This window comes from Euphorbia lathyris, chromosome 2 (assembly GCF_963576675.1).
Source record: "Euphorbia lathyris chromosome 2, ddEupLath1.1, whole genome shotgun sequence".
Lineage (NCBI taxonomy): Eukaryota > Viridiplantae > Streptophyta > Magnoliopsida > Malpighiales > Euphorbiaceae > Euphorbia > Euphorbia lathyris.
This window is the reverse complement of record NC_088911.1, coordinates 21,595,325-21,610,572: the sequence shown is the minus strand read 5'-3', so window position 1 is coordinate 21,610,572 and position 15,248 is coordinate 21,595,325. Positions and strand designations below refer to the sequence as shown.

Sequence of the window (15,248 nt, the reverse complement as noted above, 5' to 3'; positions counted from 1 at the left end):
AGATCATTGGAATGACGCCTTCAAACAATAACTTCTTGATTGCCTATGCAATTATGAAGGATGAGATTGCGGGTAGTTATATGTGGGTTTTAGGAAAATTGAGGCTTTTGCTTGGAGCTGATGTGCATCCGACAGTCATTGCTACTGGCCCGAAATTAGGCTTGATGAGACCGGTTAGTGAGGTTTTTCCTGAAACTCATCATTTGTTGTGTACATGGCATATTAATAAAGATGTGGAGGATAGAGTAGGCAAGTTGTGTGGATTGAAGGATTTTGGAGTTATTTTTAAGAATACCAAATGGAAAAATATAATTGAAGCCCCGACAATAGCCAAATATGAGGAGGCAGTGATAAGCATGAAGAATACTTCTGCCAAATGGCCTCATGTGATACAGTATGTGGAGACCACATGGCTAGTGCATAAGGAGAAGTTCTGTCGAGCATGGACGAACAAGGTGTTGCACTTAGGAAACACAACAACTTGTCGAGTGGAGAGTTCACATGCACAGTTGAAGCAGTGGTTGAATTTATCTACTGGTGCACTCGATACAGTGTGGGCGAAGGTGCACAAGGACATTGAGGCTCAGATCGATGCGATTAAGTAAGACTTTTTTCTGTTATTAAATTTGATCTTTTTAATTATAACAAACTAGTTTTGTAGTGTGTTTTACTGTATGTAACCAGATACTCACTTGAGGACTCGAGATGAAGATCTGCGGTGTCTCACTATGTAGCTCCTTTCACGTACCTCAACTTACATGTTTCATATTACTGTTTGCGGGTACTGTATGATGAAATGGTACATATGCGCGAATTGAGTTTGGATGTGTTTCAGCAATGCGGATGTGTGTTGCCCCTGACTCATGGTATTCCTTGTGCATGTGAAATTAAAAAATATATTGAGTCGAATACATCGGTTAGTGTGGAGCGCATCCATCCTTTTTGGAGAGCTCTTGCATTTGATGGTTTGAGTGACATACCAGTTACTACTCTCGTATATGGTGACGGGTCCGAGGATCACCGGTTTTTTCACTCTCTTGTGGAAAAGGTTGACAAATTAGATCCTGCAATGGTGCGTAGCATATCTGTCTACATCCATGATCAAATTAACCCGGATCAAAGTAGTTACAAAGAACCCGAGGTCAAAGACACAGTTAGAGGTAGACCAAAAGGGAATTCATCTACGAAGCGGAATCCGAGTGCATGGGAGTATAGTCAGGGTGCATGTGGTCGTGTTCGGTCTTCTACTTCGAGGAGTATTCGTAGTCGAGGCCGAAGCTCATAGTCCTCTGTACATAACAACGAGATACCGGGTATATTATATTTTCGTAATAAATAACTTCATGTTAAAGTAAATATATTATAACTGACGAACTTCATATGTTCATATTTGCAGCCGGATTTGATGTGGATATCAGCAGATACCAACATTTACATAGGGTTAAGGGACTAATCGTACCATATATTACTGGATACCTAGATGTTGTATCAGATGGTAACTGCGGATTTCGTGTTTTAGCCGACGCCATCACAAATAACCAAGAGGAGTGGAAGCTATTGAGAGTGCTTATAGAAAATGAGGTGCGGGCCCACCGTGATCTATATGCGCCAGTGTTTTGGAACCGAGTAGATGATGCCCTCACGCTTATTAGATGGACAAGAGCGGGGTGTGGTCAATCCCACTGGATGGTGAGTCCGGATGACTTATATACTGCCGCATCTCTGTTGAATGCAGTGATATTCCTTTTTACTACGCCACAGTTAGGATGTTGTACTATACTGCCGATGCGTTCGGACGATGGCAGACCACCGGAGCGAGAGATTGTCATTTGTCATTTGGGGAGTTATGAACACTACACACGTCTTTATTTAAGACCTGGATTTCCAGTGCCTCCCATTGCCACCCAATGACATAGATTTCGTGATCCGAGTGTTCGTCACTTGGACAATATATATGCTGACAGGAGAGCGGCTTGGACTAGATTACATTGATTGATGTATATAAATTTATGTGTTTTAATTAATAATATTTATTCATGAACTTATATTATTGTTACAGGTTTTAATTAAAATTGTATGTATTTACAGGATTTAAGTAAAATTGTGTAGTGTTAACAGGTATTTACGGATTTAATCGGATAACGACTTTATTTTTTTTGCCTTCCCGACATGCGGGCGTGTGGCAATCATGCCCCACCTTGCGGTCGAGCGTGATAGCCACACGCCTCACCGTATGGTCGAGTGTGTGGCTATCACGCCCGACCGCAAGATGGGGCATGATAACCACACACCCGCGTGTCGGGAAGGTAAAAAAAAGCCTTCTCCCACCCAAAGCCCCCGAAAGGGCATTTTCGTCCTTTCACGGGGCTAGAGGTGGGAATTCATGGTTGGGTATAACAACACCGATCTCTCTTTTTTATTAGGAGCTATATGCAAACCCTACTGTTGACATCACCGATTCCACTTATTGTTTGATCTAAGCTTATTACGGTGAAATTACAATGATTTTAACATTTAGCTCTAATTAGAGCTAATCATGATTTCAGGACTGATTCTGGTATTTTAGAGGTCTAAAGATGAAGTAGATGGTGATATTGCTCATAGAATTAAAATTGGTTGGTCGAGGTGGAATAGCGATACGGGTTTCCTTTGTGACCCTAACATGCCTAATAGATTAAAGGGCAAATTCTACCGCACGATAATTAGATCTGCATTGTTATATGGTACGGAGTGTTGGGCAATGAAACACTGTCACATTCATAAGATGTCCGTGGCGGAGATGCATGTGTTGAGATGGATGTGTAGTCATATGAGAAAGGACTGGGTGAGTAATGAAATAATTAGGACAAAAGTAGAGGTTACATGTATTGAGAATAAAATGAAGGAAAACCGACTAATGTTGTTTGGCCATATAAGACAAATAGCGCTTGATGCGCCGGTTAGGAGGACTGAAGAGTGGCAAAGGGATGTAATGTTGAGGGCTAGGGGAAGACCTAAGCAAACTTGGAAGAGGGTGATCGAGAGTGATATGAGTTTATTGGGAATTGAGGAAAATATGGTAGTGGATAGGACAGAATGAAAGGAGAGAATTTATGTTGCTGACACGACTTGATTTCATGGTTTTGTATAATGGTTCATGTTAGCCGATCTCGAATCATTTCGGGACTAAGGCTTTGTTGTTGTTGTTGTAAATAATAAACTGAAAAATGAATTATGTAAAAGAACAATTATTAAATGATATATTTTTATTACACTCAATAATGGATCTAATAAAACAAGTGCGGTATCAAGTCATAGTAGAAATGGATGCCTAGTAAGTTGTTAAGGGACTGCGAGGACGACGACTAAATATTACGGAGTTTGGGGTGCTTTTAAAATTGTTATAATAGCCTTGCGAGTCTTTGTAGAGTCAATAGCATTGTCTTTCTTAAACGTGAGGGGAATAGGATAGCGAATATATGGCGTGAGTTCGTATAATCAATTTTATTGATTTTTTTATGTATTTTATTTTATTTTATTGATTTTTTATGTTTTTTTTTATGTAAGAACACGATCAAGTTTTTGTCGAGATGCTCATGAGCGGCTCAGCTCATTTACATCCCTACTTAATTTTTTTTTATTAAAATTAGGATTTAATTAAAAACAAATGAAAATAATATGATATTTTAGTCTCGTCTTCTGACAAGTTCGTATTGTTGTGTTTGTTTTCTTATTCCTTATGGTTTTTCTGCATTTGGTTCTCGTTCCTTGTGGTTTTCTTGATGGGTTCTTCCGGTATCAACACTTTGTATGGTAATATGTCCATTGAGGATGAGGAAAACTGGGGTATCATGATTTGTGAAGATGATCTAGGAAGCAACAATCTAGATCTTCGTTGATTTTTGGTAGGCATTTTCTGATTGACAAAATAATAGAGATTGATGAGATTTTCGGGTAAAATCATGTATATTCGGTCTCTAAATATCAATCTATTTCTTTTTTTCAATTATTTCATGAGATTGATATTAGAAGAATCATAGACAATGATATATGGTATTTTGATAACAAACGGCTCATTGTCAAACGTCTAGGACATGATGATATTTTTGTGGAACTTCCTTTATTCCATATTGATGTTTAGATCCAAGCTCATAATCATCCAAGTAGCTTTACGTGGAAGAGAGAGTAGCAATTGTTATTGGTAATCATATAAGAATCTTTGTCGCATCTGATCCAAACAATTTCCAATGTGTTTATCTTAGGTACTCGTTTGTCAACTTTTAAACCACGTGAATTATATTTATAAATCGATTAAACCACATGATTTATTTTTATACTTTTTCCTAAAAAATATTTATCCAATAAAATAATTAATTCAATACTTGACTATATATTTTCAATGTATTTTTAATGTAATGTATTCAAAGTTATAAATTTTATTTTCATTAGAAAGTTTTAATATAGTATATTTTTAATGTAATGTAATTTTTAATGCAATGTGAATAAATTAAAGGGAAAAGTACAAAAATAAACCTTGTGTTTTGGTCCATTTTCGAACTGCACCCATGTGGTTTAAAAGTTTGTAAAGTGGTACCATGTACTTCATTCCGTTAGCAAACATAGACATTTCCGTCTAACGGTGTTAAAAATGATGAGGTGGCAGTCAAAGTCAAAAAGTCATTTTTGTCATTTCATTTATTTTATATTTAATCATTTATTTTATTTTTAAATCATAATCCTTACCCAATATACAATTGACACCTCACCTATCATCTTTCTTCCCCATCTCTCTCCTCTGCTCGCTCCCAAACTCCTCGTCCGTCTTCTACAGCTTACTCCTGTGATGGGGTAAAACTAACAACAATTTCAATCCATTAGATTTTTCGCAGAAAATCTTACCTGTATATTTCAAACACAACAATTTCTCTAGCTTTGTTCGTCAGTTGACAATTATGTGAGTCAATCTGATTAATTAATCTCTGTAATTTCCTATCGGATTTCTCAAGTTTTTATTTTTTAATTCATTTTCAATTGATAAATACAGGGATTCAGAAAAGTAGATCCAGGCAATGGGAATTCGCAAATGAGTGAAGGGGGCAAAAGCAATTATTGAAGAATATAGTTGGAAGAAAGCAAGAGCTCATTAATGGCACTAATTAAAATTGAGGAATTATAGAGGTAACAAGGATGAAGCAAGAACAGGGGGGCCTGGATAAAGAGGTTAAAGGTATGAACAATCGATTGGAAGCTAGGAGCCGGAACAAATGATAGAGTTTCTTCGCAATGTCATGGAAGATCTCGATCTGCTGCAGCTTCTTCAGGGGATGCGAAAGAGAGGAACAGCGGAGGAGAGACGACATTGGAGGTTCAATACCGAGGCGGCGCTTACGGCGACGACGTTCTGCTGCAGCTTCTTCAGGGGATGCGAAAGAGAGGAACAGCGGAGGAGAGACGACAGCGGAGGTTCAATACCGAGGCGGCGCTTACGGCGACGACGTTCTGCTGCAGCTTCTTCAGGGGATGCGAAAGAGAGGAACCTGAGAGAAATGAAAGACGGCAAAGGACGGCGGAGGTTGTGGTGGTGATGGGCGGCGATAGCTTTGAAGTGGGAAAAGAAGGCTGGTTTAGAAGATACAAGATAGATGGGTGTTTGGTTTCCGGTTTAGTCGCATCTAAAATTGGTTCATATAATTACCCACAATTTGATCTTTTTTAAAATATAAAAATATAATGAAATGACAAAAATGACCCTTTGACTTTTTGACTTTGACTGCCACCTTATCATTTTTAACACCGTTAGACGGAAATGTCTATGTTTGCTAACGGAATGAAGTACATGGTACCACTTTGCAAACTTTTAAACCACATGGGTGCAGTTCGAAAATGGGTCAAACTACAAGGTTTATTTTTGTACTTTTCCCTAAACTAAATATATTATAAAATCCATAAAACAACTTCATTTAAATCAATAATATTACAAAAAAAAAAAAAAACACAATTAATGACATTACAAATCAAATGAAAGAAACAATAACATAATTAAAAATAGCATACTTCGATTCGATGTATGCGCAATTTTTTTTGGTCATAACAGTTGCTCTGCATCCATTCCTGAAGTATTTTTATCGAGAATTTCGAAATCTTTTTGTTTAATTTGTTGTCTTGATTCCGAAAAAAAGTTATCCCTTGTTGCGCTAAATCTTGATCTGTTTTAACTTTTTGTAATTGTATTTGTTTGTAGAATTTCTCATCTATATTTTGAGAAGATCCACTCGATTTTTTTTTCCTTTTGACGTTTTTTTAGTTGCTTTTTGGCTTATTGGATGTTGAGGAAATGATTATACATCATTGCCACTTTCACTTGCTAAATTGTATTGTCCTTATGCAGAAAGTTTCATTCTCTCAGAGGAATCTTCATAATATTATTTTTCTTTAAAAGTGGGCCGTTTAGGTTCATCTTTCATTATTTGCCAATAATGGACAAATGAAAATTTGGAGCTACTCCTTTGAAGATAGTGCAGTTCGGCCTTCTCAATGATTTGTGCATCGGAATGGCCATTGGGTTTCAAATGAACAATGTCAGAGTAACACCCAACAAAATCAGAGACTGTTTTACTAATTTTGTAAAATTTAACTGAAGTCGTATTTTCTTTTGGTAAACAAGGACCTTCCGGCTTATACATATTGAAATGATTGGTGATTTGTTTTCAAAAACCACTGAGTCATTGATTCGTACCGACGACTTCAATGTTTGCAACTAATAACCAAGTATTGCATAAAAAAAAAATCAAGTGTAGTATTCCACTTAAACCTCGATGTTGAACGACCACATGTTATGCTTGAGTTTCATATACTTCAATGACTTCATCGTTTGCAATTTGAACTAGCCCAAAATGCTCTCTTCGTGTATAATCATTAGTAAAAGGGCCATATGGTACTTTTAAAGGTTCGATGCATATTGCATATACGGGTAGTTTTGGGGGTTCGGTAGAGAATTAAAAAGAGAAGGAGGAGAGTTTAGGGAGAGAAAGGGAGAGAGAGAAGAGAGTTAGATAGAGAAATGATGTTTAAAAAAATGGAAAAGAGAGAAAATAAGTAGAGATAGAAGGTTGAAGAGGATAGATGAACCATACTCTTACTAAAAGATGTGTTAAAATTTGATGATGTGACAAGTTGACTAGAGTTGACCAGTCATTTTTAGCTGTGGTACCTTTTAGTAGAAGGTCAACCTTGTGGAGTTTAACCTTGTGGAGTTTTATATGAAAAAATAAAGGTTGTATATCAAAGTGTGAGACAGAGTAACGGTTGTACACACGTGTGTAATTTACCTATATAAATATATGTATTTAAAGCATGAATTAAGAAACCAAATAACAAAAATTTGCTATATCCCACGCTAGTTTTGCTATATCCCAAGCCTAGTCCAAAGAAAAAGAAAAGCTTATTGCTCTGGTAAAGCATTTGAATTAAGAAACCAAATAACAAAAATTTGTGAGATGTTTCCTGTGTATAAAAAAAAAGAAAGGATTGGGTGATATTAATGGACATCACGCAAGCAAAACGACCACTGAGATTTGGGTTGTAAAAAGGACTCATTTCCTAAGATTCTTCTTCCTGGGGGAGAAGCCACTAAACTGCACATCTTTACTACTTAACTTGGTTCCGGTGGCACCACTTTCAAACTTCGCATCCACTCGCATAAACTAGGATCATCGAAATGAATAAAGCTGCATTTCAGCTTCGTCCTCTGCTCCGGTGTTAAATATCGAAGCTGAGGAAATCTTGCCTCCTGCAATTGAAGTTGAAGATCAGCAAAGATAACATCTTTTTCAATTTTGAAATCAACCATTTGATAATTCGAGGAATAAAAACAATTCAATGGACATGTTTTTTTAATTGTTTCCATCATCACCTGCTCATAAGGAGGATCCTTGTGTGCTGGTATCAACCGAGACACAAAGTATCGAGCTTGAGAACTTCCTTCCTGTTATTTACAAAAACCGATCAGTTCTATAATTTAGGCATCAATAATAAAAGATTATGAAGACAATAATGGGTAAGAACCTTGAACGCAAGGATCCTTGGAGCCGGAAATCGCAACTCAGTGAGCTCTTCCGCTAATGTTCTGCAAGCAGCTAAAGCTGCTGCACTTCTTCCTTCATCTGCGGCAAGTTCAGCGCCCTGCAATTACCAGTTGTTTAGAAAATGTCATTGAGGACTGCTGATTAACAGTGGTTAGGTTAGGATAATATAACTCAGAGAACAAAATGTTCTCCATACTGAGAAAATTGCATAGACAGAGCAATGAGAGATTCAATTAAGGATTCAGCATTTGTAACATCAAAATTCCTTAGCTGAATGAACAAAAGCATCCTACCATGTCTGACACGGCAATAATATCTCAGCAACTTGGCCCAATTTAATTCCAGCATTCAGCAACGACTTTAAGAAAGTATATTTAAGTCTACTTCAAGAAGTGTTATTTATTTGATTTTTTTTTCAGAAAAAAGGGAAATAATTCACTCCTGTCAAATCATGGAATAGATATGGCATCCAAAGGCAGAACTCCGGGTACACTAAGGGTATGGGCCCTTTCAGTAAACATTGCTCTTAATGTTGTATTATTTTAGATCAAAGCAAATAATATGGTTCTAATGCTCTATTGACAATACTATATCGTGTTAGTTTTGCATCTGCACTTCATATTCTTAGAACTTGCAGCTTAAAAGGCAAGATGAGTGAAAAAAAAATCAACCTAATGCAGGTTACAGGCTAAGGCGAAGACACATGCAGTTCAAAGCTCCATAAATCGTAGGCATGAAATGCAAACACATACACACACACATATATATAGATACAGGGTCGATAAAACGGCAAGAAAGAAAAGTTCAGCAGCTTACTAGCCAGATGAAGACATCAGTGCCATGATCAAGAACAACAGCTGTATCAGACTGCATTGCTAGGTCATATGCAGGTAATTCCTCAAAGGTGCCTCCTTCTCGGTGCATTAAACAACGAGGTGCTACCATACGGAGGGAAAGATCAAAGGAAGCATTGAGAAACAGATTCCGTAACACAGACCTCTCATCTTCATGCCCAACTATGCTTCCCAAAAGCGGCCCCCTTCTAAGATGAAAAAGGAGCTCCGGTAACAGAGAGAGCTCTTTGGGAAATCGATTAAGTTTTGTCTTTGGTACCTGAGACCCAAATTTCGCAGCAATGTCTTTAATTCTCTCATCAATTGTTGCTCGCATATCAATTGCATCAGAAGAGTTTTTGGCTCGCAAGAGAGTCCTTTTGGCAATGAGGACTGCAGCTACTTCATCTTGAACACTCTCGAGATATTCTGAAACACTATCAACTGTAGGCAATCTAACAGTGATAACTCTTGAAATATCAGCTTGATAAACACTCGAGTATTGAATTGCAAACTGGACAAACACACAGTCACTCTTGATTTCTCCTTTCGTTTCCATTGAGAGAGCAAAGCTCTGAGTTTCTTCTACACTTAACATTTGAATGGAGAGAGAAGCGTCATTTTTAAAAGTTTCTTGTGCGTCTATACGTGCCTCTTCCCCAGGACCCACAACTTGAGTAATAAGAATTTCACTAGAACATCTAATGTCCAATAAACCCTGGGAACCTGATGCCCTGGTAGATGCCCTTTGCAAGTTTACACCAAAGGCTTCCCCAAAATCATCATGGAGAACCATAACACCACCGGATGCTTTAGCAAGCGGCTGCAGAACTGGAACTCTAACTGGACAAGTTCCAGCACATAGAATGTCAACAATTGTATTGTGCCGATGAGCTTCATTACCAAGATGTTCCATCCATTTCAAGGCCACCTTTTCCATATGAGGATAATTTGGGTGACTAAAAGAATGTGGGACAGATCCAGGGCCATAAGTATTAGGTCCACCAGCACACACAATAATCCTGCTACTACCCCCAGCCCTTTTGACTACACCACGAGACATTTCTGCAGATGGTCCTTGAACTATAGATAAAGCAACCTCAACTGCAGTACCAAGGCACCGATCTCTAGAAGCTTCAGCAATGTTCAATTTAAATGGTCTCAATGATGAAAAGATTTGGTGTGCAACCTCTTTTGAAGCATGCATAGGTGATAAGTACACACCAGTTCCATAAATCATTGCTTTCAAGGACTCTTGGGTAGGCGATTTATCACCAGGAAGTACATCAGCAGATGCCATTGATTCTTCTGAAAAATCATAAACGGACACAGTGCGACCATACAATATGATTCCAATTCTGGCTGTAGGAGGAAGTGAATCAACAAATGCATGCAAGGAGCTTTGTAAATGTTGCAGGTGCGGTTCATCCAAACAGTCGTCTATAACAAGAAAAGTGGGTGCAGACATTCTGGAATCTGAAACTGGAACAAAACCAGGTCTCTTGTTTCCAGTTTGAACATAATCAACTATGGGCGACGAAAGCTCTGGAAAGTTAAAAAGATCTTCTTTGCTTGGAGCTATGTATTCACCATCACTTCCATTCAATTTTCTGCAAATTACACATTGCCACTGGCCTGAACCAAGCAATATCTTACAATACAAATTTGCAAAGCCGCCGCAATTTTGGCAGCGATGGGGATCACGCTGTATTATTTGAGGACCTTGTGAAATCTCTCTCCCAGGGGAAATCAACGCCCCAAAACCCAAAGTGGGAACATTTGCTAGTTTCTTCTGCTTCAACACCTATATATAGCCACATAGGAACAATACATATCGTTCCAAAAATAAATCAGTGTGAGAAATGAAAGAATTGCAATAAGTTTATCCAACATACGATTAGTAACAACCACATACAAGGATCTCATGACCATTGAAGCTCTGGTAGAAGACATAAAAACATACAGCACAAGTCATGGAAAATTGCTGCTAGCAAGCATGAAAGAAATACCTTGTGAGCAGAGAAGAAGACACCAGGAATCTCTGCAACAAGCGTCAAGTCCTCTGAAGTTTGGCGAGCTTGGTGCTGCAAGTCAATAGACCCATTTGAGAAATGGGGAGATGATGATGTAGGCAAAGAAGCTCCTGATGAGAAAGCCATCGGCTGAGGAGTTGCAGGAGAAGATCGAAAAGGTACAGCAGCTGGTCGGACTGGTGAAGTAAAAACTGGAGGACCAGGGGGAGTGCTTAAATGAGGAACCACACTCCCAGACTTAACCCCATTGGCTGGTGATAATAAATTCGGAACTTTGATTGAGGGGGAAGACAACTGATCTTGCTGCAGATTTGGGGGAGGAAATTTGGGAGCTCCAGGTATCATTGGAGGGGAAGGAGTTATTGGACTTTTCTCGGGTTGAAATATTGATGTACCAGGATTTGGGAGAGCAAGAGGGGTAGGATGTCTCCGAGCACGTGGCGGACTAGCCATTGAATTCAATGGTTTTCTTTATTAAAGAACAATAATTTTCTGGCAGATTAAACGAAACACCAGATTATACAGAAACGTATACAGAGTTCAATTTATTAACTGAAGGAGAAGAGAATTCAGAGAGAGGGCTTTGAGAATTAAGTGATTCTGATGAAATATGAGTCCAATGACAAGTCTAATTAATAAATGGGCAAAAAACAACCTAGTAAAGGGGCAGCTGAAGCATTCAAACCCAATCCTTATCTATTGGAGAACAAGAAAGAGAACCCAAACCCTCAAAACAACCTTCAACCCAGAAGCAATCAAGAACCAAGGTTAAATTTTGATCGAATCCCAGCTCAAGGCATGACAATGTAATCAAAACCCATTAAAGAATCCTCCGAAAGCATCGAATTTTGCCTTCAGATATCAAATTCTGTGAAATAAAACGCATATGTGAACAAAACCTGATCACCGAGCTCTCTTGCCTATGCACAATTGGGCACTAATTCCGTCCTCGCACACTGAAATCTAACCAAGAAAAAAGAGGAAAGACAAATGACCCTGCTGAATCAGCCTTTCTGGAAAGAAAAGATCTAGGGTTCGTCTCCAAAAATGAACCAAAATTTGATAAAATTGAGCTGAGATTAGTGGAATCACATACCTGATAGAAAGGGGGAAATGATTCAGAGAAATAGCGGAGCAATCTTTTTAAAAAGACATGATTTCTTCTCTGATTCTGTTTCCAGATTCTGTCTACCGGGTCCTGAACCTTGACTTTGCAGTTCAACGAGCAAGGCTCCTGTCAATGGAACTAGCGCGGGGACAAGTATAGAGCCAGAGCTTCAATACGGTGGAACCATTTGTCTATAGATGCACATGCAAATATATTTGTATATATTTTTTTCTTTTTTTGAATTAAGGTCAAAATTACTCACAATGTGTCTAAATTAAAATTTACATATTAATTCAATCTTGAAATAATCCAAATTCCACAAACTTTAAATATTAAAATTAATTATATTTAGATTAATTTTTCAAATATTACTACTTGTATCAATATTTAAATTTTAAATTGGAATAAATTGATCATATCTGGTACAGTAAAACCTCTATATATGAATACTCTATATAGGAATAACTTTTATTTTGTTATAAAAAATTTCGTCCCAACTTGATAATAATCTCTATTACCAAACTCTATTTAGTAATAACCTTCCAATTGTTATACAAATAGTCTGATCCCAAGTGTATTTCTATATAGAGATTCTACCGTCTATTATAATGGTAAACATTGCGATGTGAAAAATAGTTCTCTATCTTTATTCTTAAATATTTAAAAATATTTCAATGACTGCATATGAATTAGAAAAATATGTATTTATCCATCTTCTTTGGAATTGCCCCTAGAGATTTTATTTGAAATATTAATGAAACATTAAATTTATATAAATTAAATTATCAAAATAATACAAAAATAACTATAATGTTTTTTAGGTAAAATAAAACTTTATAATAGTTAGATTTATTAAGTATAACATTAATATTAATATATATATATATAATTTTATTAATAATTTCAGAGATTATTACTAGATAGGTTAGCATTCCTCGTGCCAATTCAAATTTTAAAGATATTTTTTTATCTTCACCCTATGAAATAATTTTCTGAAAGTCTCTACCATGAAGATTTTCGACGAGAACGAGAAAGTCTTGTCTCTTTTAAAATTCTACATACTTTATGTTTTTACGAAGATTTTGTTACTAGCTCAAAGCTCTATATTTGGATAGCTAAATTTGGAGTATATCTATTGGCTTGAAAAACCAATTGCAAATCATTATATTAAATAAAATTGTTTTACAAGTTTGGTAATACAATTGCAAGTTTGCTTCATTTGCAAGAAGTGAGAAAAATTGGTAAAGTTAAAATAATATATTTAATAATATAAATAATGAATATTATATGTTTTGTTGAGCCGAGTTACGAGTTATTAAGTCTGAATGGATCTTTATGATCTGTACTAGGTGGGCTTTTAGATACACTCTCATATCAAAGTTAGTTATAAAGTAAGAAAGTGGAAGTGAAGTAATAATAGAGAGATGCGGCTGGTGGCGGTGAGGGAGTGGTGACGGCTAGGGCTTGGGCGGATCGGGATGGGGAGATTGGCGGGGATGGGAGGGGCGGCCTAGAAGGGAGGTGCGTGAAGGGCGAGGAAGGGATGAAGGGTGGGGGGCGCTCGAAGGAGATGGAGTTGGGGGGGGGGAGATGGGCGGCGCGGCAGGGGAGAATTGGGGCGAGGGAAGGGGGGACGTGTGGGAGGCGAGGGAGGCACCGCTTGAGGGGGCGCTGCGGCTGGGGGAGATCGCGCGGGAGGTCTGGGTGGCTAGGGCGGCTGGATCGGCGCCTGTTGCGGACGCAGGGGGCAAGGCGCCTCCGCTTGTAGGGGGCGAGGCTAGGCGGGTGATGCCTGGCGCCGGGTGGAGCGCCGATGGTGCTGGACGGGTGGTGCCTGGCGCCGGGTGGAGCGTTGATGGTGCAGGGCAAGGCGCAGGTAGCGCCGGGCAGTGCGCTGGTGGCACCGGCAGTTATGCTGGGCGGGGTGCAGGCGCTGGGAGCAGATCCCCGGGCAGTGCCGGGCAGGCTGGGGCGGCAGTAGGGGGGCAGGATGCCTCGGGTCAGGTCCATATTAATGAAGCGGTAACTTTTGGTGTTGAGTGTGGTGCTCAGGTCCAGGGGAACGCGGTTTCTCCCAGGTCTAGGGTTAGTATAAATGAAGTTGGGAAAAATTCTTGGAAAGATACGGTTATGGGGGTAGTAGAGGAGGAGCCTTGTATGGAGGAAGTGTTGATGGTGGGGGAGTCTGATGATTTGTACTCTGATTCTGATGATGAGGAGGGTGTCCAAGACGATCCTCTTTGTCCTGTGATTAGACTCTCTTCAGCTGAGAAGAGGGAGCTCAGAGAGAAATGGAAGGTGTCTTTAATTGTTACTGTGCTTGGGAAGAGAATTAGCTTTAACTATTTTGCCCAAAGGATCCAAGCTCAGTGGGTAAGGAAAGGGAAAGTCAGTATTACTGAGCTGGAAAATGACTACTATGTCATTAAATTTACCCGGGTTGAGGATTATAATGCTGTGATCAAGGGGGGCCCATATATTATCTCCAACCATGTTTTGGCCTTACTATAACATCCCCAAAACCCTAACATATGAGTCTTCCCACATTCATATATGTTTTTATGATTGAATACATACATTTTAGATTCATCCTATTGTCATTAGAAGTTTCATATGCATAATGCGATTACCGTGCGATTAGGAGGCGATTAGTGTGTCGTTAAGATGTAACGATTGGTTAATTGAGTTAGGACTTAAATGAATGAATTAATGAATTCATATGTCCTAAATTGATTAACTTACATTTTTGGAGGGCTGGATTGGAGGTTTGTGAGCAAGCACGAGGTGTCACTCAAGTAAGACAAAGTATGCCTCTTTGTTTTAACAAGGATTTATACAACTCATTTCTCCTCATTTCCAGCCACAATTTCGACCAAAACTTCAGCAAACCTTCCTTTGACATACCCTAACACCCTCCAAACAAAACTCTTCCAATTTCTTCCATTTTCAAGCCAAACAAGTCAAGTTAGGAAGCATACTAGGTGATAGACACAAGTTGAAGGTTAGTATGCTGTTTTAGCTTGTTTTATATGAGTTTGAGATTCTGAAATACCTTGGTATGATCATAGGATTTGTTGTGGATGAGTTAACTATGTTCCTATATGTGTTATGAAACCCTCTGTAAAATATGGGACTTTAATTCCATATATAGATGAAGAAAACCTAGATGGAACATGACTGCCTCGAAATTGAATGTCATGGGAGGCAGCCA

General features: G+C 38.5%; 1 protein-coding gene and 1 long non-coding RNA gene across 2 annotated transcripts; one reads left to right on the top strand and one right to left on the bottom strand.

The window, feature by feature from the left end:
• The first annotated feature begins 4,731 nt into the window (after positions 1–4,731).
• On the top strand, positions 4,732–5,740 carry LOC136220294 (uncharacterized). Its single transcript, XR_010684465.1, has 2 exons — positions 4,732–4,933; positions 5,024–5,740. It is a non-coding gene; the product is annotated as an uncharacterized lncRNA (long non-coding RNA).
• A 1,543-nt stretch (positions 5,741–7,283) lies between these two features.
• LOC136217215 (protein transport protein SEC23 A) lies at positions 7,284–12,212 on the bottom strand. Its single transcript, XM_066003812.1, has 6 exons — positions 12,026–12,212; positions 10,906–11,892; positions 8,880–10,700; positions 8,044–8,160; positions 7,892–7,963; positions 7,284–7,768 (listed from the first exon to the last, which is right to left on the bottom strand). Exons 2-6 carry the CDS (start codon positions 11,380–11,382, stop codon positions 7,631–7,633), a joined length of 2,625 nt encoding a protein of 874 aa, XP_065859884.1. The 5' UTR covers positions 11,383–11,892; positions 12,026–12,212; the 3' UTR covers positions 7,284–7,630.
• Between the last annotated feature and the right edge of the window lie 3,036 nt (positions 12,213–15,248).